We start from the raw sequence: 23,246 nt of genomic DNA, 5'->3' as shown, positions 1-23,246 counted from the left end.
CTCAGCACAGTGTGTACCAGACAGAAGTGATAGCCTGGCAGGTATTTACTACATGGACAGCTTATACGCTGGGAACGCATGGCTAGTACCCTTCGGCCGTCCCGTCGGTACTGCTGGGGTTTTTTCGTCTGAAGGATTAGCGGGGTAACAGCAGGTAACGCATGTACACGCATTCATCTGCACGTTTGGGATACATACTGCAGGGTGAATTGTTCTTAGCTGTAGCTGGAACCTCATTCGGATCAGCAAACAGGTTTTAGGACAAACATCCCCTGAACGACCCGGGCAATGGACTGAGAGAAGCGTAAATACTCGTCCTGTCGGAGAAATAAATACTCAAGAGATCGCAATTCATTGGCGTCCCCGGCGCCAGGTGGTGATGAGGTGTCGTTCGAATGGGGAGTTTTGCGATATTTTGCCTCGATGACGTTGCCCAATCTTTCCAGGCGGCGTGGCCCAATGGATAGGGCGTCTGACTTCGGATCAGAAGGTTGTGGGTTCGAATCCCATCGTCGTCACTCTGCTGCTGTGTGTGTACCAGAAACAGTGGTCCAACTTCTCGATTTGAAATGTTTGTGTAAGGCGCACTCGGTCCGGCGTTGAGGATATTCGTGTTCGACCTAACACCAGACAAAAGAAATGGAATGGGGTATTCGTGAATTCTGTTAGTACCCGTTCTCTACAGCAGGTTAGGCATTACTTCACACTGAGCAGAATAAGGAAGCTGCGCAAGGAGCGGGAGAACGGAGAACCGTATTTGGTTCTGTGTAGACGGCCCGAGCAGCTTTGTGGGTGTCGGCAGCGCGGCAGTGCCCAAAAGTGAGCATCCCGACGCCAGCGAATGCGTCTTTGAAGTTCAGGTAACAGCGGCTGACGGCTGGCGTACCCAGGGAACCTCCAGAGCAATCTGTGACCGAGGTTACTCCAAGCGTCTCTAGAAAGAAAGCCCGGCTTGAGCGTTCTTTCCTAGAAGCGTGATGGCATCGTCTGGCCAGTAGACCAACTCGTAGCGCCGGGTCTTGCTGCCACGGTGATGTCTCGACCACCCTCGGTGCAGGTTCAGCTCTGAAGGAGTCCGGATGGTGCATCTCTGCTTCGTGCGGCTTGGTAGTTTAGGGACTGCGAGTCCGCGTCTTAAGTCTTCCCATTCAAAGCATAAGGAGCCCCTTCTTTTCGCCGACACACCTGAAAGCGCAGTGCATGCTAAGGCGCGTAAATGCCGCTGTCCTTTCCAACCAGTCATTGGACAGCAGACATGGGATCCCGGCACAGTACACTTAGCGGAGTCACACACAATTTGTTCGTGTTGGCTTGTCTGGGCGGACAATACGATAACTCTGGAGAGCTAAGAAAGGCAATAATGCCACAGTTTCCAGCGGATCTGTGCTGTGCACTCTAAAGCTGAAAGGCTTTAGGCGGTTCGCTCAGACGTGTATATTCACAAGCTTACTGATTGGAGACCCCACACATACCTGCTGGCTCCCCATCTGAGGGCTATGTGCGACTGGTATTTCATGTGAGAGAAACACCTGTGAAAGATACACCCAACCGAAAGGCTTTCACATGACGGACCGTTTTTGTGCTTCGAGGCAGTTATATACGCGTCTCTGTAAGGGGAATTGCTGGCTGGCCGAGGACAGCCACCGGAAACGAACAACGGACCATGGTCACTCGGTTTCGCTTCACCCGGAACTTGTTATTAACCTTGTCCTTCGGTCAGCGTCAAGGTTGTCAGCTAACTGTACATGGGGGTTCGTAGCAGACCCTGTCCACACCCGAAAGAAGCGCTGGTGACTTCTGACGGACGGCGCGGCTCCTCTGGGTATGCCACGGGGTAGATGGAACGCAGCCGGATGACGCAGCGAAGGTCTTTCGTGTGGCCTTGAGGCCGGAAATACCCGTCACTGTTTCAGCCCTGTTCAGTTTCCTGCGAGAAGAAAAAATGTCCTGTACGCTCCCTCGTCGACCAGGAAACCGGTTTCACCCCCCGACCGGACACGTTGCAGATACCAAATCGGGCCCCAGGATACTGGCAACATCTGTATCTAGCTACGCAAGAGTATCATGGACGCCATAAACGGCCTGCAGTAGTTTCCATGACATCGTCGAAGAATTCTTTGATAAGACAACCTGTTTCGTGTACGCATATGCCCCTTTTCCATGAACAGACAGAATGGTCCCACTTGCACATAATAGTTGGTGCGCTGTCTAGTTTCAAGATGCTCCCCCCTAAGCTAAAACGCCTTCATGGAGATGCTCTCATTTGTGAAGCGGAACGCCCTATCACCCCCTTTTTCACCACGTTCAATCGGATTCTGATGAAGTTAGATCGGCCCGTACTTGTCAATGTCTTCCTTCAGGTGGACAAAATGGTCCAAACACCCTTCTACTCGCTGATTCGAAACGCCTGCTTTACGAAAATAAAACAGAAGCTCTCTCACCTCCTTTGCTGACAAGTCGACAGCTGTTGCCTGGGCACGGTGAGCTGCACAGAAGAAACCAACCTGCTGCATGAAAGTGACTGAACGTCATCGTGTAAGGGACGGCATGCGGAAACCTGATGCCTCCATGCAGGATCGGTCTTGTGTACAAGTAGTTGCGTCGCATACAAGTACACACCTGCGTAGGTGCGGAAATGCATCTAACAATATACACGCAAAATGAAACGACAAAACTCAGCAAATGCACAGGGCACGAGGCTATACTCAAGACCGTAGGAAAGCCAGGTTGCCCCGCTGTGAACATCGGCTCCGAGAAATGGTTCAAAACACCTATTGCGAGAGTTGCCGAGCGCTGCCACCTGAGTTTAATACTCTGAAGAACAATGAGCCGCGCACGCCATTCACACCGGGTAGTTACTGCCATGGCTCGAGTCGCTCTCCAGCCAGCTAGCGTCAATACGAGCTTCTTACAGCGCCTAGAGTCCAGGACATACAGGAAAGCGAGATGAAGTACAGGTTCACCTCTGGCTGACCGTCCAGGGCACTTGCTTCTCAACACCACGTCGCTCTTTTTGATGGCCTATGCACTCGTCCCCCGTTGTACATCTACACAGAATGGTACCTATAGCATCAGCTACGCTGGTGACGCAGCCCGAGCTCACAGCAAGAACATTTGGACACGGGGGCATTGCCAAGCTAATCAGTACTACCCAGAACTGAAACCCTATGATGACGTAACAGAATCCAGCCCCCAGTTGTGACTCCATACCGAGTTTTTTCCAGGCCTTCTCGTCAAAGATCTTGAGAGCGTAGAAGACCTTAGCTAGCGTTAGAACCTGCTCGGGCTGCAGCTGCTCTCCGCCGCGTTTCTGCGTGAAGTGTATCAACTGATATACAACGCGAGGGTCTACGAACTACGCGGCATCACACACTCATGAGAAGTGGCAGATGAGACAAGCTACAAGACCCTCATGTAGGACCATGTCCGGAGATACGTGTCCCGCCATTCGTAGAAACCTGTTTCTTGTCCTTGGAAGGAAAACTGTGAGTACGACTGTCATGCATGACGTTGACAGCGGACTCTCCGTCTCGCTCCGGCACGGGTGGATGGCGTAGAGAATTCTTCGCTAGAAGACATACGGTCTGTTGTCGTTGTGCATACATCTTTAGGCATGTGCTGCGTGTGTATGCTTCTACGGGATTGCTTACACGCACCCTCTGTAAGCCGCACCTGGCTCCTAATACTCCGCGCTTGCTCTAGCCACGCGGATGACAGGACATGCCCCGGTTCTCTTCTCGTCTTCTCCCCTATCAAGAGCCACTATTAACGTACATATGAGCGGGGGCCCGCCGCCACAGCCTACCTTTCATTTCCAACACAAACACTGGCGAAATACTGTCAGGGGATGCTGTGCTGGCACACACAGAAGCCGCGCCGCAGTACTGTCTTGCCGCTTCGGGACATACTTACCGGAGCAGGTAGCCCGCTTTGCAACAAGAGAACTAGTGAGACTAAGTAAACTAGTTACAACTAGAACAGCCTAACCTCCACCCACCTTTCTCGGACATACTTAACACCTAGGACCTAGTACCTAGGCAGTGCCTGCTTGTGGAAGGGTCAACTGCCGACGCATGATAGGAAAACCTTCTCCCCTTACATTGAGTTTGAGCATCGCCTCAGCAAGCTTCGTGACCATGTTTGTGTTGATTGTGTGGTCCAGTCTGAGTAGGCGTGTCTCTTCGCAGAGTCGCTCCAACATCCACCGGACTCCTTCGCTCGAGACCTGCAGACCCGCGCCACGAGGCGAGGATCTCTTAGGCGTCTCGAACAAACTGCTGAATGTGGGAAAGGAGACAGGTGAAGAAACAGGAGAGGAACTGGAAGCCGAAGAGAGAACAGCGAGAGAAGATGAAGACGAGCGCGATAGAGGCGACGCACCCCGAACCGAGGAAGAAACTGTCGCCTTGTTTGTACCGGGGAGAGGGAAATGGCCTAGAAAATTGATGTCGGCCAACGCTGTCCATACAGCTGTCAGCGCCTACTCAACGCAAGATAAAACGAGTCGATGATTGAGGGACAGCGATATCGTTCCAGTTCTAACACCTGTGTGGCACGAACGGGCAAACACGGTTCGCCACGTGCGACAGTGAGGGAGGGGCTCCAGTCGAAAGTATCACACGAAGAATCGTGTTCCCGTAAGCCCGCACGTATTGACTAGCTTCGGGTTGCACGCTTGTACACGCAGAGACGGGTATGGACGCATGACAGGTGCTCCTCGGTATATATGTCTGCGTGAAGCAATGGCTCCACGACAGCGGCACACCGACATACTGGTACTGTGCAGCTTCCTCCGCGCTTTTGTCCCTCCTGCTTCGCGCATGCACTCCTTACAGCCTGTGACTGTAGGCCAGATCTCGGTATTGTATGCAGTAGTCGTCGAGAGCCGCCACGGCCGCTCTGCTCATTGTACGTAGCCAGGGCATTCACGGGGGGATGTCACACCCTGATTGCTTCTGTGGGGCGTATACAATCCCGTAGCCGAGGATGCCAGTACTTACCGTGGAAGCTAGTGCGCAGATGACTATCCACCTGAACACATTCGTCTTCGTGACGGCATCTGAAGAGCCCTTCCTTACCTGCGCTGTGAGTGAAAAAGGCGCGGTTGCGGGTTTCCTCCAGATGCTTTGGGTTTCTACTCCACGAGGCCACGGCTGACCTTCTCCTTTCAGACAACGAGCCTGCGAGCCTGAAGTGCACGAGTCTGCTATCTCTGTTGGTTGCACCGACGTTTCGGCATGCAGCTCTTCTTCTCTGGAGTCACTCACGCCAATCCGTGAGGTAGAGGTATCTGTCTGAGTATTGTCTTGGGATGACTCATGCGGTTGCTCCGTTGCTGGCATTCCGCTAATTTCGGAAGACCCCCTGACGTCTGTGGACTGCCGTGCGGGCCCGCGCGAAGGATCTGGGAGAGGAACAGAATGCGATACTTCGGCCGGAGGAGCACAAGACGTGGTGACGATTGTGTGGAAAAGCCGAAGGTGTAAAGAGAGATCTCGGGGGGTTAAAGTAGCGAAGGCCCGAAACAGCATGCATAAGTCATGCGGGGGAACTAAGGCACGGGAATCAAGAGAGGAAAAAGACGAGAGAGACGGGACAGCGGATGAGGAGGCCGAACAAGAGAGGCGACGAGCGGGTGCAGAACGAGAAGAGCTGTTAGAAAGAGCGTGTGTTGCGTCTTCTCGCCTCTCGTCGTTGAGTGCATCAAGAAACTCGATTGCACGTTTCTTGAGGGCCATCAGTTCCACTGGATTGCGACGCTGAGCCACCACAAGCAAGAGGGGTCACCGAGGTGACCACAAAACCCTTTCACGGCGCCGTCACTTCCTTAAGACTTCCTGACGGAAGACCTACTAACTCAAACATCCCCCTGTATTTTCTTGGTCACAAGAAAGACCCACCGCTAGCACCCTGAAGTCCCCACTAAACACTTCAGCCTTCGATACTTCCGCAGGCTCAACTATATATTCCTACTGAGAGAGAAACAGCGCTTGTCCACCAAGCCAGCTAGGACGACTCGCAGGACATGCCGTTGATATCGAAGGTGCGTTGCCTCCGCTTTCAGTGCGACGGTACTGCTGAGCGTACTGCTGGTACGCTAGCTGGACTACGGGCTGATTCTGCACCCGTGTGGCTGAGCTTAGGTTCTTGACTCAGGTTCAGAGCCCTGGGCCCCTCTACGAGCTCTGCCCGATTACATCACCCTCAGCGCCAGACAGTCGATAACGAACCCGTCGAGTCTGAAAATCATACGTCCCACGCATACTGCCTAGGAAGCGAATCGTGTCTTCTGAGCGGTACTCTAACGTAGTTCACCGGCTGTCTCGAAAGAATAAGAACGGGAAGCAAAGCACTCACCAACTGATCCTCTAGTGTTTTTCCTTTCAGCTGATGTTGTCTGATCAACACGGGAATAAAGAATGTGAGAAAACCCTCCGCTGTTTACCCCAGGCATATGCTCACACGGAGGCTAATGTTTTTCTGTCGGGATCTGTAGACCTAACTGCAGAAAAACCAAAACGCAAACTGATATCCTTACGTCCATTCGGCTGAAGGCCCACGCGACCATTGCCACGTCCGTGAACGAAAAGTCTGGAATGTGAAGGAGTACCAACCGACCTAAGAAACACACGAGAGAGTACCACCAGGCTCTGAACGCTATGGTGCATCTTCTTCTTTTATTGTACAGAGTGAATGCAAGGTACGCTAACAGCGCCGCTGTATGCTACGGAAGCAGCAGAAGCCTGTGTTGCTGTCACGATGAGAAGTAGTCCACAAGGGGGAAGAACACGAGTATGGTCCTGTGTCTCCTTTCGAAACCAAGGAAACATACTGTTGTTTGGAAGACGTCGTCATTTTCTTTTTCAGACAGCTTCGGAATCTCTCTTGTGAAGCAAGCGGAACTGAGCATCAGCCCCACAAACGAGTCTAGAGAAATAGGCGCGGGACAACAGCTAGATGCGAGAACTACAATACCGAGATTTTTGAGTAGGGCAGAGCCTCTAGTCTGATGCCGAGCAGAAGACAGAATGGCATAGACGCATCTAAGCGTTCTTACCCATTTCATTCCACAGTCGGTTATCGAGGACGTAAGAAGTAGCCAGAGCCCAAGCCACGAGCGACAACTGAGCAGGCTGCATCTTCGACAGGAAGCTGTGCGTCGCACTTGCGAGGCGCCAAAGTGGGGGAGCATAGCCTAGTACTGCAAAGCTGCAGGGATTTTGCAGGGCAAAAGCACCTCATCTACCATCGGGATGGTACGGAGGTGGTCCCTCCGTGAATACTGAAGCAGCAGGCACGCGCAGTATGCATCTCCAGTGAGCTCATGCAGCTACTGGAGCTACAGCTCTGTTTCTGATAGCAGAAAAGTGTGGCTGCGAGCCAACAACTCGCCCGTGTCTCGAGGCTACGGCTTCGTGACAGGTGTGTACACAAATCAGACATTCCTCCTTCATGTGTTGTGTAAATCGGATCTCTGCGCTATCGAAGACTGTCTTGTCGAATTAAGGAAAAATAGTAGCAAAGGAAGACGGTTTTAAGCTCAGCACCCCCAGCGGGTCCATTTCACAGCTACTTCGGAGAGTTCTGTTCGGTTTCTCTCGCTCCACACGAAGCTGAGCTGAGCCGTCTGTTTACCGATGCATGACAAGATGAATATGAGCTGAATCGGTGAGTGAGGGATGAGAAAGGACGCGGTCGACGAAACGCAGGAAAAGAGAATCTCGGGTGTCCAGGCGTTTTCGAGTGGTCAGAAGAGTCAAGGCTGCCAAGTAGTCTCTGCGGGTCATCTGGTCTGCGGCGGAAAGAACGCAGAAACAGAAGTCGGAAAATCAGCGATGGCGAGCGAAGCAGAAGTATCTTTCCGCCGATGTGCAAAAGAATATCAAATTTTACCTGTATAGATTGCACCACCTCACGGGCCAAGAACACCCACATCACTTCGTGGATAACAAGCCGAAGCCACGTCAAGTAGACTACCATCAACCACGACTAATAGGAGTCGCTTTCATTCACTTCGCCCCCCACAGGTAGACAAACGCGAGACCCTCTCAGGGGTGCCAGTGAGGTGCTGCCGTCTATACACGTAAAATCAGATATTCTTCTGCGTCCATAAATACCCCTATCTACGTCTTTATATGAGTGACTATAGATCTACTCGAGGAACAAAATCAGACTGCGTCGATCCAAGTTAAACACCTCGTGAAGGCAGAATCGAAATAGAGCACCTTAGTCCACTCGGACATCAGGCTTCCGCTTGGACAAAAGGAAAGTAAGAACAGAAGATAAAATACTGGTACTACCGCATGTGTTACATGCACCTCTGTCGCTCTCAGAAAGATATTCTAGAACGACGGAGAAGACGCCCCGAAGCCTGTATGCTAACAAAGAAGACAACAGAAACACCTGACCGCACGTTACAGCCTGAGAAGAAAGAAACGTGTGGCAAGCACGTCAGACCTATCATCACGTAGTACCTCCGGCGCACGAACCATCTGAGAGGTTTCTGATCAGGAGACAAGCAAAGACCTCTTCCGACGGAGTACTCTTAAAGCTTAGGATTGAGAGATAGAATGCCAAAACGGACCTTCCCACGTCTTGCAAGCCAAGAGGAAATCCTTCGCCTCGACCAAAGTTTCTAAGCGATGAGCTACAGCTGTGTCGGGGGTCCACCGAAGTAGTTTCGCGCCTCTTCTTTGGCTCCACTGGAAACGAGGGAGCTTGGCAGGACGAACAGGTGATGTTAAGACATGCGTTGCAAGCGTAAGACGAGATACAAACCGGGGAGCGGAAGCAGAGAAGACGAAACTCGGAGAGAAAAGAAAGAAGGATGACCTGTTGGTCGAAGACCAAGGAACGGATGAGCATTGAACGGAGTGCATATTGGCACAGGAGGAAGAAGGGCGGGCATGGAGGTGTAGAGAATCTCGCCGCTCTTCCTTCGTTATACGTATCGAGAAAAACGGACATTCGCTTCTTTTCAGATATGAGGGCATTGCTGAAGAAGAACAAAGACTTGATGACGGTAGTTATACTTTTTCTACTTCATGTGGTCTGACTGCCCCTGCGGCGAGGAGCACCCCTGTACAAAGAGACTCCTTCTCGCTGGTAGTGAACCGCCCTTCTTTCTTTGGACAAATGGAATGCCAAGGAAGCATCTCCCACAACCCTGAGCCAAGGGGAAGAAAAAGACCTCGAAGACGTAAGGTAGGAAGTACTTGGAGACATTCCGCTGCTTGTCGAGCCGATATCCGTGTGAAAGCCTTCTGCTGAGATGGCGATCAGGAAGACTGGAAAGACGAGCAGCGATTGAAGAATAAGAAGGAGCGGCATCCCCGTCTAATGATATGACCCAAATGAACCGTCGGAGGGGACTTGTCGAGGCGGGGAGCACACGGTGAAGAGTTACAGGCGACGTGAACGAGCAGCTAAGACACACATGAAGAAGAGAAGACAGAAGACAATGGGAAGGAGAAAAGCAAGAAGCTGCGGAACCAGGAGACTGGAGACTTCTTAAGAGAAGAAAAAGCTCTCGGACAAACGAAGAGGACTGAAGGAGTGGTACACCGAAGAACGTAACGAGAGCAGAGTGAAGGCTTGAAAGGAGAAAAGGAAAGATCCTCTAGGAAAGCATGAGAAGAGTGGCTCAGAGACCTTTTACAACGGAGAGACCTGACTGAGAGAGAAACTGAACGAAGCCTTGCGGAGGAAGGTCGTCGAGAGTGATGACAGCATTCTCTCGGCGTGGGTGGTATAGAAACAGCCAGAGTGAGAAAATAGAGGACAGTGGGGCAAAGACTCTCTCAAGGGAGACACTGGAGAACATGCCGCAAGTGGCCACCGACGGCATCGCGATTTTGCAAGCGTGTTTTCGAAGTCAGACGGGAAGAGGTCACTTGGTCCTTGACAGTGCAGACCAATGAAGATTTCCGGAAAGAGACACCAAAAGAAGGAGATGCAGTCGAAAGATCTGCTCACGGATCCGTCGGACGAATCACCATAGAAGTCATGCATATGTTGGACTACGAAGAGGATCTCGCCTCAGCAAAGAATCGTCTGCTTCATTGCGAAAGCTCTTCCCTTCTTGAGCCGCATGGCTTTGCTTCCCCTGTTTGTCCCACTTCCTTCACAAAAGCTCGTCTCCAATGCAACCCCAGCTGTACCTTCTTTCTTTCTGAGAAACAATAAGAATTTGGAAGGATGGTGGACTCTCATCTACCGCCCTGCCTTCCCTTACCACTCTACAAGATCCCAGTCAGATTTCATCAAGACGGTGAGCTCCTTCCGGTGAAGCACCTGACTTGGTTATAGACGATATAGATACCGGCGAGATTGTAAGTTACCTTTCTCTGATGCAAAGGTACACAGGTTCCAAACCAGGACACGAATAGAAGTGGTGTCTGGGATGAAAGGCACGGCTCCGTTGGGCCTTACAGGGAGAGGGGGCCATGGGTCGAAGGCATGCAGGAAGCGATGACTTGAGTTGCCTGGACTCATCAAGAAAGACTGTCTGGACATAGAGAGGCATAGCGTCTATGTCCTCCCTTCGGTGCAGTTTTGTATGTCTTAGTCGCCAGCAGTGGCATCACCACATACAGCCTCGTCAATGCCAAAGAGAGGATATCATATGTGGGTCTTGCATAGTTGTTTGCTAAGAGATAGTGAAGCCGCGCGGCACTTCATGGGCTCCGAACGAATCGATGAGTTACAACGGTCATACGTGTGATCTTACGAGCAGATTCACGATGGCTGAGCTCGCACAAAGGGAGTGCAAATCTAGAGAAAGAAGCAACACACATGAGGGGGCATTGTTTCGCGATCCTGGCGAAAGGACATTGGCAAGCAAAGAGAGAGAGCAGGTAAGACAGGTGTGTGTCGAGGTGTCGATTCTTAAGCATTGCATGCACGCATGCGCGCATGCATGCCTGCATTAGCGCATGCGCGTTCCTGGTCATGTTGGAGAAATGATTCATCCGAAGTGGGAGGAAAACCGTTCCAGGACGAGATGGTGGAAGGCAAAAGCGAAGCTTCTCGAGCTTTCTTCTTGTCTGATATTGCAGGCGATTGATAGCGTTTGCCGTGTAGGTGTTGGCTCAGGGAAAGCAGCAGACCTTCATCTTCAAGGAGGAGTCAAGAAAGCTGTCCTGAGCTTCACAATCGACGATGCTAAACCATTGCGCGCGCGATGCAGTGGAACCGCTTACATATCGAGGGGACTCCCTTCCTTGTCTTTTGTGCCGTCTCTTTGTACACCTATTATTTACACACTAGTTCTCTTCCCTTCTATGGAAGATTGTTTCTTCTCCCCCCCCCCCTTGAAAGCATTCTTCTCTGCTTCACGTCAGTGTAACAGACAACACAGGTCTCACAGCAGGGGCTTTGTTTTTTTTCTCTTCCTTTTCCTATTGTGTTCCTCCCTGTCATGATGAGCTCATATAGAAGCTGCTGTTGCAGGCGGAACTTGGACTTCCTTCGTACCGGATTGGTTCTTGCCGGCCTCGCAGTCGCCAAGAATCCGCTACATGCCCCTGACCCCTATGAGATGAATACACCCTCGACAACAGTTGGAATCTTTTTCTATGACGGCCACGAGTTTGACAACTTGCTTTTCTGCCTCGTCGAAAGAGCCTGAGGGGCCTCTTGTCCCGGCACAGTGAGGAAAAAAAGGAAGTTTCTTTTTTCCCCACTGAAAGTCAACATACCACAACCCGGGTGACTCTCTCACTCTACGACTACTTCCCCCCCTCCTGCAGCTCTTTAGTCCAATGAGAGAGAGATGTGGCGTGCTCAAGTCTTTATGACTTTGGACGGATGCATGCTTTCTAACCCACGCACCAAGCACATGAAATACGCCGAGTCCTCTCCTCTACGTTGTGTTTGCGCAGTATGTCGGTAAACACACAGGCCTGGCGGGTCTCTCCACCCTCGAACTTCCCCCGAGGCAGAAGGCGACTCTCGCTACTCCCACATTCACCAGAGTCTCCCTTCGAGGTCGAGAAGCCCCGCAGGGTAAGAGAGAATGGGCCTGTCAGTCCATCGTCTTCTTCTGAGCCGCTTGTTCTTTTACGAGAAAGAATCTCTCTTCCATGCTTTCGAGCTCGCCGAGGTCTCTCAGTGAGGAATAGTGATCTCAGGACTGAAGACCGCGGGCATCGTGGATCTCCTCTTAATGCAGGAGTGTTTTTTGGTTCTTCATCGTATTCGCCCTTCTGCTCATCTCTTTCTTGTCGGCGTACTCGGTATTCTTATTTGTTTCACCCCGCGATCTCCTCTTCAGACAGGCGTTCCTTTTCTCCTGTAGTTGCTTTGTCTTCATCGAGTTGTCCCCCCATCACGTCTTCATTCAATCACTCTCAGAAGCAGATAGGTGACTCCCGTCTAAGGAGAGGTCTTGCGTCTTTATTACAGGCGAAGAAGGTTTCAAGGCGTCCTTGTGTAGATGATGAGGAAACCGTAGTCCAGCGTCATACCTCATCTGTCTTGTCTTCGTGCCCTTCTCCTTATACTGACGATGTCACGCCTTCCCCGAACACCTGCATCAATGCTTCCTTTCAGTCATCTTCCTCCCCTGCTTCGTCTACTGACTTCTCATGCAGCTCTACGTCTTCGCTCGGGTCCTCAAGGTTTTGTGGAAAAGTCGTCGCTGGCGTCCCTCGCAAATCAACGCTAAAAAAAGATGGAACTACATCAACTCATTCCCTAAGTTCATATCCGTCTTCTGAACCCGCAGAAGGTCATTCCATCTCAGCGTCCATTTCACCCAGTTTAGCAGGACGTTCGCGCCTGTCTGGGTTTGCAAGTGAAACCCCTCGGTCTTCCTCTCTTGGCTGTGTCGAGCTGACCTGTCACCACTCGCCTGAGCTTGTTTCTCATCTACCTCCAATTTCTTCTAGGCCCGGCAGTCAGCCATCTGTGAGTTGGTCTTCTTCCTCTGCATCTTCGCCTTTGTCCTCATCCTCTGCCCGCTCTTCTTCTGGGCCACATTCATCTCCTGAAGAATTACCTTCTTGTTTTGATGCGTCAACGTTCTCTTCTCCCTCTTCTCTGCCTTCTGTCGGTTGCTCATTAAGGCCTGCACAAAACCCCTCGAACGCCAACCCGGAAGATGCTTTAGCATATACTCCGGACCTTGCCAAGTCAATTCCAACGGATGCTAGTGCCCCTGTAGAGTCGCCGGCTCTCGCTCCTCCTGTCAAAGTTCCCCTTACTTCTTCCCCTTCTGATATATCTATATCTCCCAATGCTGCCTCTGCTTCTGATTCTCTGCCTCACTTTCCTCTCTCTTCTTTCACCCCCAGTGACATCTCCTCAGTGCCTTGTCCGTCACGTGCTGACTCCAAATATCTGCCTTCGGCCTCGTCTCCGTCTTCTTCTTCTCCCCTCCAACCGTCGCTTCGTCCCTTCTCATCTTGGCCGTTCCACGCGGAACTTCTTGCTTTGGAAAACCGAGGTCTACATGCACCCGATGACCAAGCACGAGCCCTCGGGTTTGCCTCGGCACCTCACCTTGGGCTGGAGACGCTGCGCCGTTTGGACAGTGACCAGGAAAAACTTGTTTTTCACTGGCTTCTGGTTGGAGACTACTCGCTGGATGTGAACCAGCCTGAAGGGAACAACGTATCCAAAAGCGATCCTTCCCCGGTCTCACAGGAACTACCAGAAACCCGACGGACCCCCCAGCAGGAGTCTACACGCTTTAGTCGAGTCCATGAGGCAACGGCGGCGCTCCCTCCAGTGAACGTACGTCCCATCACAGGCACGTCCGACCCGGGCGGGATGAAGGAGAGTGCGAGAATGGTAACACCAGGAGAGCCTGAGAAGAGCATTCGTTCTGCTGCAGGGACGGACATCCCTGTTCTACCCTCGTCTGTGCTAAGTTGCTTACATGTGTTAGAAGAGGAGTTGCTGCTTAACGGCTTGGTCATTTCAGATATATCTCCTGATGCCTTCTTCCGTCACCTGAGGGAGGCGAGGCTGCCACAGGAGCTGGGAAATGACAGGCGAAGAGACCACGACACCAAGGCAGCTCAGTCAAAGAGAAAGAAAAGCCGAGTAGAGGAAGAAAGGAAAATAAGTAAGGACGTTGAACCAAGCAGGGTGGAGCATCGCACCGCGGCCCGAGGAGATGAGGGGACGACAGAAGAGGAGGGCAGCGCAGTCAAGCGAGAGATTCTCTTGAACAAGGAATGGATCACAGCAAGGAAACACGAATTGTACGGGGACAACCCGTATCCTTTTCCGCTCAGGTGGGCCGAACACGAAAAAAGCCAACAGAAAAAGGCTGCGCCCCAGGAGCGTGTAAACGAGGCTTTTTCGCTTACTACGTCTCCTTCGGTAGTACCCTGTAATTCGTCTTCTGTTTCTACGTGTCCTCCTACCTCATCTACAAATGGGGCATCTTGTTTGTCTGGGCAGCTCGCTTCTGTTCCCGTTGCACCGCCGCCTTGTCCGTCCTCGTCGTCCCTCCCTGTTTCCTGCCCTACATCTGGTTCGACCTCGGTTTCCTTGCCGCATTACCACACGGCCACCGCCGCTTTGGCGCCCTCTGTCCCCGTGTGTCGTCTCCAGTGGCAGCCGTCACCGTGCGCATCCCAAGAGGCGGCGTGGATTTTAGAGAAGAGACAAATTATCGTCGAGAGATGTGTGTGGCAACGCCTGCTAGAAGAAGCTGAGCAGCACTTTCAGGACGCGAACAAGGGCACGTCGCTACTCGTGGAAGGCGCCTCCGCTAAGCGAGTATGGTGCTTTTGGGTTCAAGAGATGCGCGTTAAGATTGCCCTCATTCAGGAAGAGCAGCGGCGACGTCTTCAGAAAGTCGTCTCCCGAAAGGCCACACTCGTAGGAAAGCCGCCGCCGAGGAGGAGAAAACAGCGAAACGACGAAACTTTGTCACCTCACCAGGAGGGAGACGCTGTAGAAAGAGATAAACGAGACCAACGGGGCGAGCCGGCCGTTGAAGCCGTGAGTGGAATTGAGGCTGAAGTGGGAGAAGAGGAGCTCCAGAGAGAGCTTGCCGAGGCGGAGTGTCTCCTCCCCTTGGAACTGGACCCTACTGTTCTAGCCGTTATCACGGCAAAGACAGCCGTGCAACTTACGCTCGTCCCGAAGGCGTGCACCTCGGTCCTGCCGGGGAGAAAGGGGCGAGCAGGGGGAGCAGAAGGTCGAGAGGCATCTGCGGAGCTGATGGCCGAACACGAGGATGCGAGAAGACTGTTGTCTACAGGGCGATGTAGTGCCGCTCAACATGGAGTTTTTGGGTACGCAACAGGGAGCACCAACTCCGGGGTGACCGCACACGCACAAGAGGGAGAACAGGGCGGACGCGCCACTCGTACAGTGAGACAAAAAAAACAGGAGAACCATGCTACCATCGCGACAACTTGTGTGAGCACACCAGAGAAACTCTGTGAAACCGCCTCCCAAGCCGCCCCTGACCAGAGTAAAGACATGAATCACGACCTAATGCCGTCACCAGAAAAGAAGACGAAGGAAAGCAGGGGAGGAGGAGCAGCGAAGGTACCGCTAGACAATAGCAACGAGGAAGAATCGTCGGGTCACGGTCGTTTTCTCGACGCAATGGCAGCCGCACTGCGCCAAGAATGTGCTCAGCGGCAAGTCCCGGTTACACAGATGGCCCTGGCTATAGCCGAGGCAGTCAACCTGGAGCTGAATGCTGTTCGCCTGGAACGTCAAGGTCTGGGTGAAGATGCAAGTCTTTCTTCCCGGCCAGGGGTGACAGGGCCTAATCCCAAAGACAAAGAACACTCCTCGGCATCGCTGCTGTCTCGGTCTCGACTACTGAAAGAACACGAACTGCTTGCGAAAAGGGCGCAGGGTAAACTGAACGGTGCTGAGAGACGACAGCTTCATAGACTCCTTTTGTGTGAGTCTAGACACGAGACTTGGGACATACGAAAGAAATTGAAAGTAGGTGGCATTCTCGTCAGTGTGTTGCTGAAGCACGCATTTGTGGAAGCGGAGTATAGTGTGGCTAAGGCCGAGCTGGCCGAGGAACTGAAGCAGTTGGAGCACGAACGTCAGCTTCTCCGCCGGGCCGCAGAGCGAAAGAAGAAGAAGGCTGATGAAGAAAAAATCGCCGGAGTACAAGTCGGAGACAGGCCAGCTACTTGTCCAATGAAGACCACTGAAAACAATTCTCGCCAAGGAGACAGCACTGGGCATACGAAAGAAATAGAAAGAATGACTAGGCCTACTGACCTTTCTCCTGTCCTCTCTGATTCCTCCACCGCGTTACCTGAGGACTGTCCTGCTGCTCAGGCTAGGATAGACTCACATTCGGGCTCTTGCGCGGTCCGGAGCACGGAAGACAATACAATGACAGACGTACCAGAGCGGCCTTTTGCACTGGGCTCGTCCCCTGCGCCGACAATTGAACGTCAGAAGAGGCGTGATCCCAAACAAGGTCAAACGAACAAAGTGTCGGGAGAGAAGAGAGAAGACAACGCGAGTGGAAAGATTCTGTATGGAGAAGCGTGGGACGCTGAGGCCTTTGCACATCTGACCGTTTATCGATCCAGAAGATGCTTTACGAAGGTAAATACGAACAAAGAGGCCCGGAAAGCAGATGGAAATCTTGACGTCAGAATCTGTCTGTACTGGGGAAGAGATACATGATCTTGCAAAAAACAGACCTTAGATACTTTCCATAGATACGCCCTCCTGCGATAGCCACAAAACGCCGATGAGCCACGGGACCTTCTACACTGTAAGCGGCTTCCTGCTTTATAGAGACGGTTTTCTGCGTGTCCCGCGTCTTTCTCCGCAAGACACATGGCGAGTTCCAGACCTACACTCTCAATAGTATAATGATTCGCGTTGCACGGAATGTGGAGGACAAGGAGAGGGAATGATTCTCAAAAAACAGACAAGAGCAGCTGAGGTTTCGTGTTTTCACCTGTCACTGTGTGGGAGTAAATTCCAGTGCGGTGAAAACTCTGTAGGTGTCTGCACATGAGTGCACTACGCCGTCAACGGCTGTAATTTTCGTTCCTTATGATCCTCGCTCTTCAGCACTTTACTCGCCTTCTGACGAGCGTCCCCGGCAACGACGTGAAGTGGCGGGATGCCTGCTACAGTTCTGCGCTAGTTAAGAAGCGAGTTTCCAGCGCAGGCCAGTTTCCCGGGACACTCATCCGACGAGAAGAGCCAAAGTATCTGCGCTTGTGAAACAGTCTGCATGCTCCCGTTTTTGTGTTGTTGCGGAGACTTTCTGTCAGGGCGTTCCGTGACCCCGCGGATGCTGGTCGCTCATAACCCTCTTGTCCTACGAAACAACTGACCGTGCTTGACTTTGAGACAACTGAAGTGTCCTCCTTTTTCCAGCAAGACTGTTTTTGCTTTCTGGTCGGTTTGTCCGTAGGTGGAGGTCCCCGCTTTCCATCACCGCGTGATTTATAATCCTCGAACTCAGCGGAGTCTTGGCGTGGTTGAGATGCGGCGCCTTTGCTATTCTCAACTAGCGAACTGCGGAGAAGAAGAGAAGGGTTCTCTCACTCCCTCTAAGGCCATAAAGGCAGGGGGCAACGCAAGCCTTCCAAAACAACAAAGTCCCCACAGTGCTGCTCTAGTTGCCCATGCCAGCAACAGCAACGGTAACGGTGATTTTCGCAAGCTCCCGGCCGGGCCCTCATTTGCGTCTTCACCTGCGTTCTGGAGTTTTCTCAAATTTCTGCCTATGGTCTATCCACCTGTTCCATGGACAGGCTTCAGTGAGGGGGGCTATCTCATGCTGCGGAACTCTTTCGTCAGGGCAGTAACGTACACCGAGAGTAAAGGTCCCTTACGTAGAAAAAGTAAAGGAGCAGAAGAAGAAGACATAGAGGAAGAAGAAGACAACGAAGACGACAGTGATATGGAAGACGAATCCACCCAGTCATCGGGAGGAAAGGAGGGATCCAAGAAGAAGAAGAAGTCGAAAAAGTCGCCAAAGAAAGCAGGGAAAATAACTTTCTTGGGAGGCGCGGGGCGTGTCAAGATGGCAAGGGACTTTCGGGTGTACGACACCAGCGTACCACGAGAGATTCTTTCTGCTTTAGGTTCCCAGCCCTGGAGAGTCAACCGGGAAGTTCTTGGGGTGATGGAGACAGCGTGGGAACGTGGGATCCGTATTGGGCGCATGCCTTCGCGAGAGGGCTGGAGTGAGGCAGAGCAAGGATTTCACGATCCATCTTCTTTCAGCTATAAACAGAGAAATGCCGACTATTCTATTCTTTCCGCTATTGGACAAAAACAGATGAACGGGGAAGAAACCTTCTCGACACCCGGCGGGGGGAGCTGGGGCCAGAACAAGGAAAGCGGTGTGACCCTGGCTGGACTGCGTGGAGCTTTAGACCCTGCACGTATTCGGTTGCAGCACCTACTGCAGGAAGAAGCAAAAATGCGGTCAGAGCGCCCTTCATTCCTTCTCAAGCTGCGTGTTGCACAATGCTTTCAGCATGTCGATACTCTGTACTTCCCTCACAATATCGACTTCCGTGGCCGGTGCTATCCTGTGCCTCCTCATCTCAATCACATGGGAGATGACATTTGCCGGGCTCTCCTGGTTTTCGCCCAGCCGAAGCCACTTGGGCCACGAGGACTCTTCTGGCTCAAAGTTCACCTCGCTAATCTTTTCGGAAAGAACAAAATGTCATTCGTCGAGAGGCAGGCATGGATCGACGAACGATTGCCCACATTGCTAGAAGTTGCTAAAGACCCACTCAGCCCCAGGAGTGTGGAAGTCTGGGGAGAAGAAGCTGAGGACCCATGGCAAGCACTTGGAGCGTTACTCGAACTAAAACGTGCTCTGGATAGCGGGGATCCTGCTAACTATGCCAGCCGTCAGCCTGTGCATCAAGATGGAAGCTGCAATGGGTTGCAGCACTACGCAGCATTAGGCCGTGATGCGAGGGGAGGAGCGGCAGTCAATCTAGTTCCTGGAGAAAGGCCGCAAGACGTGTACTCGTTGGTACTCGAGGTGGTCAAGACTCGGGTACACGCAGATATTGAGAGAAAGCCGAACGAGACGGAGGGCAGCTTAGCACTTCTGCTAAAACAGCTCGACCTGCTTCAGCGGAAAGTGGTCAAACAGACCGTCATGACGATCTGTTATGGAGTGACAGCTCTTGGGGCAAGAGACCAGGTCACCCGGCAACTACAAGATCTGGTGGGCGATAAACTACCGCCGGAAACTGTGAAGCAGCTCGGAAGCTATCTCGCGCGCACAGTGCTGGCTTCTATTGGGGAGGTTTTCAAGAGCGCTATGCGACTGAAGCAGTGGCTGGATCGCGTGTCAAAGTTATCAAACCGCGTTGGGTTGCCTGTGGCGTGGATGCTGCCGATTGTCAATCTAGCCGCCGAGCAGCCTTACCGATCAACACAGGCTCTGGAGGTGAAAACAGCTCTTCAGTGCCACATTATCCGCGTCACAAATGAAGACACTCCAACAAGCGCAGCGAAACAACGTCTTGGGTTTCCCCCGAACTTCATTCACTCGTTAGACGCGACCCACATGATGCTTACCGCCAGACGATGCTTACTAGGGAAGACCTTCTCCAGCTCGATTGCCAGTACGCTGGGGAACTACAGTGATGTGCCACCGCCCGCAAAACTGCAGGACACCCCGTTTGCCTTCAGCGCAGTCCACGATTCGTACTGGACACACGCGGCCGATGTCGACAGACTGAGGCAGATACTCCGAGAAGAGTTCGTACACTTGTATTCGCAACCTATTCTGGAAGATTTTTATGAGTGTCTCCGAGCCAGGTTTGGCCGACTGGCGGAGGAGTTGCCTCCCCCACCCGCTAAGGGGAGCCTGGATCTCCGCGGCGTCTTGAAAAGCGAGTACTTCTTCCACTAACAGCGGGCCACCCCGTAATCGCTACAAGCCGGATTCTTGTCAGTATGCCTTTCCGCAGTCAAAGCTGCGTTTGTTTTATGTTCATGTCAACGCGCCGCTTTTGCCTTGGCTACCTGGAAAATGTAGCCGGTCTTTGATGTGCTTTTGTGTTCCTCTTGCTATTGTTGCAAGAGACTGAGGGACGCCGATACTCTGACTCGCTCACTTTTTTTGTCTCGCCTACAGTGACCTTAAGTTCGATGTTTGCGGCGGTTCAGGCACTCTCTTCACCCTCAGCAGCTCCGATATGATACTACGTGTTGCGTAGCTTTCATTTTCCCCCTCGCTGCTCGGTGTCTACACGTCCGTCTAGAAAGACTCGGAGCCAGAGAGGGGGCTCCGCTCTATGCACTGCTGGTGCCGTTGAAAGACATGCCTCGGCTAAACCACTAAAGAAACAGATGTAACTACTCATCCGTCCTGGTGAGGTCCAGCTAAGCCCTGCTCGGTTCCTCGTCATCCAACCGCAGGTGAAGGCGCCGGGTGCTGCAACGCCCAATGCGCAATAAGGACTGACGTCAGCTAGACACATACGGCATGTCTCCAAAAGAGCAATCAAGGACCGAGGCCTCTTTCAGATTAAGAGACAGCTTTTTTAGATCAGAATCTATGAGCAAAAACTGCAGACAAAAACTTACTGTTCTTCAGGCACCTGATTCCAGTGTGACCGCTGCGATCTGGAGGTAGTTGAGGATGCTGCGGCCATCACCGCAAAACCCCGGGGAAAACGGTAGGACAACAAACAGAGGAAACTTACATCGGTGTCTACTTTGCGATGTCAGGGGTGTTTGGCCCGAGCGTGGTGCACCCCCAGAAAAGCACACGGAGACACCGGGTGAACCAAAGAACGCACACCAGCTACGACTACTACTACGACTACATCTCAGCTCAAATGCAACGAATGAGCGGCAACCGCTGTACCCGTGCCCAACACCTGGAATCACGGATAGGATGAAGACGCTGTCGCTGCGATTCGTGAACACAACCTGAATGGTAGGTACCACGAGCCCGAAGTCCCCGATGAGTCAGGTTAAACCAACCGCAGAGAGCCAACACGACTGCCGTCAACTAAGGAATTCCGCTGACCAAGACTAGAGAGAGAAGCATTGGGAAGCCCTCTCGTCCCAGATTTTCGTGCAAGCCGGAAACCCTCACGTCTGGGCCTACTGCCATACTAGGCATCGATGTTGTATCCCGTCACACTCTGACATCATGGCCTTGTGCTGAGAGCACTTTTCTGTGATGATGCTCCCTTCGGGAATTCTCAACGGCGGCAGTAAGACGCTGTGAAACGACGCATCCCATCTTCGAAGCTCTTCTCTCGTAAAGTTCAGCTGTATCCGCGTGCTCTGAGTTCCCGTAGACAAACGGGGGAAGACGAATCAGCATTCGGAGAGGAACTGCATTCTCGTCTTCCGCGATAACAAAACCCCTCACTGGTCCTCTTCGACCCTTTCTGCCGCGCGGATCCAGCTCACCGCACCAGTGTGGCTTTTCTTCCCAGTGATCAAGCTAAGGAGTGAAACTTCCTTCATCAGTCCAAAGGCCTAATTCCAAAGGCGAACGTAGAAGCTGACACCTTCTTCATAGAAACCCTTGCGCAGCCTTTCAGCGATTTACGGTCAAAACGCAGCTGTCTCGGCTTTCTTCATCCCGTCCCCTTCAGTGCCTGCATCACCCGTCTCCTCCTTGGTAAACTCTTTGTCTTTCGCTGTCTCCCTCCGCTGTAAGAGCTGTTGTACCTTCGACTGATGTCTCTTGAGCACCTGTTCCTGACGTCTAAGCTCCAATAAATGCTCAGATTCTTGAAGCTGCTTACACAGCTCCACCTGCTGACGATTGACAGCTTCGGCAGCAGCGTTCAGCCTCTCCAAGGCTTCAGGTTCTTCCTCTCTCCACTCCTCCAGCAGAGCGGCTTGACGCTCTTGAGGGAATACCAACGACGCTTTTTCTTTCTCTAGTTTCTGATCTTCCAAACTCCATCGCAAGGCATCCCCTATATCAAGATGTGCAAAAGCAAAGTTAGCTAACTCGAGACGACGAGGTATGACACGCTGTCCCCCGAGTAGAACCTCGTTTGCAAGCTGACCGAGAACAAGCCTGACGTAGACAAGGGAGATGAAGACACTCATACACACGAACCATTCGAAGGACAGCATAGACATTCAAGTGCCACCGAATTAATAAGAAAGAAGTAGCGGGTAAAAAGGGAACGAGGGACGTACGGACAAATATATAAGAAGATGAAGGCTTGGTACGGAGAGCGACAACCTTGAAATCAAACCTGTAGACAAGCAAGCCTTGGAAACATGCTGCTGGACCCCTTCATGCCCTAATAGGAAGACCAACCTGACTGACCTCCCTTCTACTCTGTTGGCTCATGATAGCCACGCTCCCGTCACCAGGAGACGCAAGCCTGTTTCTCAGACAGAAAGCGACTCCTTCTACGCATCTCTAAAGTCGCCTCTTGGCAGCTAACCCCCCCCGGTTTGTTCATCGATGCCTGGTGTGCCAACCACATAGGCTTCAAGAAAACCCAACTATCTACCTTCGTGCTCATCTACGGCCACGCGAATCCCGAATGTAAACTCCTACACCACTCGAGAGGAATAGGCAAATCTCGCAGATGCCCCCGAAAGTACGAACGGGGAGGCGGTAGTGATTACTTACCGAAGAATAAAGGCAGGTACCGGAAGCGTAAATGCAAGCCAGGCACGTGGGTGAAGAACTGCATGCAGCTGACTCGCGAGCTCAAAATTCCGCATCGGATGTGATGAGCAAATGTTCACCGGACCCTGGAAGGACAAACCGCCAGCCGAAAAGAGGGGTACATCATGAATGACGAGAGAAGATAGCTCGCTCCATCTCAGAACCTGACGGCAGTATGGCTCCGTCACGCAGACGTAATCCAGCAGAATCTGATTCAGCCCCTACCACGACATTTTACTCGTACTGGTTCGTGGCGCAAACGATGAAAACAGTGAGAAAAAAGACTCGGGAGAGCTACGCAGATATCTGTATGTATACACATATATATATATATATATATGGCCGTGCTCAGATGCGAGTACAAGCCAACTACACATACATTGCTGTCGTCCCACAACCGGTTTTTGGTGTAGGAAATACGCCTCTTACAGTTGGCCTGCCTGAGCATACGCTCTATCCTCCTTCACTGACAGCCATGATGGCTCAAAGAGACTGTTCGCTCCAGCGACGTCTTCGTTCTACCGCCCGAAAAGACAGAATACGAATTCTCTTACCTCTATGTCCGCGTGCTCCTTCTCCAACAGGAAGAGAATCGCTTGGGCCGCATCATACAAAGACACCCAGGACATCCACTGCTGACCAT

General features: G+C 52.2%; 3 protein-coding genes across 3 annotated transcripts in view; 1 reads left to right on the top strand and 2 right to left on the bottom strand.

Moving 5' to 3' along the window:
• Positions 1 to 1,077: 1,077 nt before the first annotated feature.
• Positions 1,078 to 10,831, bottom strand: CSUI_002398 (uncharacterized protein). Its single transcript, XM_068062600.1, has 9 exons — positions 8,585 to 10,831; positions 7,636 to 7,792; positions 7,058 to 7,209; positions 6,539 to 6,618; positions 5,079 to 5,759; positions 4,100 to 4,480; positions 3,211 to 3,355; positions 1,573 to 2,485; positions 1,078 to 1,185 (listed from the first exon to the last, which is right to left on the bottom strand). Exons 1-8 carry the CDS (start codon positions 8,991 to 8,993, stop codon positions 2,325 to 2,327), a joined length of 2,166 nt encoding a protein of 721 aa, XP_067925425.1. The 5' UTR covers positions 8,994 to 10,831; the 3' UTR covers positions 1,078 to 1,185; positions 1,573 to 2,324.
• Positions 10,832 to 11,055: 224 nt separating this feature from the next.
• On the top strand, positions 11,056 to 20,447 carry CSUI_002397 (dna-dependent rna polymerase). Its single transcript, XM_068062599.1, has 2 exons — positions 11,056 to 16,551; positions 17,378 to 20,447. Exons 1-2 carry the CDS (start codon positions 11,884 to 11,886, stop codon positions 19,853 to 19,855), a joined length of 7,146 nt encoding a protein of 2,381 aa, XP_067925424.1. The 5' UTR covers positions 11,056 to 11,883; the 3' UTR covers positions 19,856 to 20,447.
• A 235-nt stretch (positions 20,448 to 20,682) lies between these two features.
• Positions 20,683 to 23,246, bottom strand: part of CSUI_002396 (nad dependent epimerase dehydratase family protein) — an 8,287-nt gene continuing 5,723 nt past the window's right edge. Inside the window, exons 6-7 of the mRNA XM_068062598.1 lie at positions 22,565 to 22,689; positions 20,683 to 21,994 (exon numbers count right to left, since the gene is read on the bottom strand). Coding sequence (XP_067925423.1) covers positions 21,517 to 21,994; positions 22,565 to 22,689 — 603 coding nt within the window. The 3' untranslated portion in view covers positions 20,683 to 21,516. The remainder of the gene's footprint in view (positions 21,995 to 22,564; positions 22,690 to 23,246) is intronic.

The sequence above is a fragment of the Cystoisospora suis genome (genome assembly GCF_002600585.1).
Source record: "Cystoisospora suis strain Wien I chromosome Unknown contig_1017, whole genome shotgun sequence".
NCBI lineage: Eukaryota > Apicomplexa > Conoidasida > Eucoccidiorida > Sarcocystidae > Cystoisospora > Cystoisospora suis.
The sequence above is the reverse complement of the archived record's forward strand: the minus strand, read 5'-3'. Positions and strand labels throughout refer to the sequence as shown.

Coding starts and splice junctions, on each gene's coding strand:
- CSUI_002397 (XM_068062599.1), top strand. CDS start 11,884: ATGTCGGTAAACACACAGGCCTGGCGGGTCTCTCCACCCTCGAACTTC. Junction 16,552..17,377: donor CCAGAAGATGCTTTACGAAG/GTAAATACGAAC, acceptor GTTTGTCCGTAG/GTGGAGGTCCCCGCTTTCCA.
- CSUI_002398 (XM_068062600.1), bottom strand. CDS start 8,993: ATGCCCTCATATCTGAAAAGAAGCGAATGTCCGTTTTTCTCGATACGT. Junction 7,793..8,584: donor GGCTTGCAAGACGTGGGAAG/GTCCGTTTTGGC, acceptor TTTCCGCCGCAG/ACCAGATGACCCGCAGAGAC. Junction 2,486..3,210: donor GAAGGCCTGGAAAAAACTCG/GTATGGAGTCAC, acceptor TCTTCTGTGCAG/CTCACCGTGCCCAGGCAACA.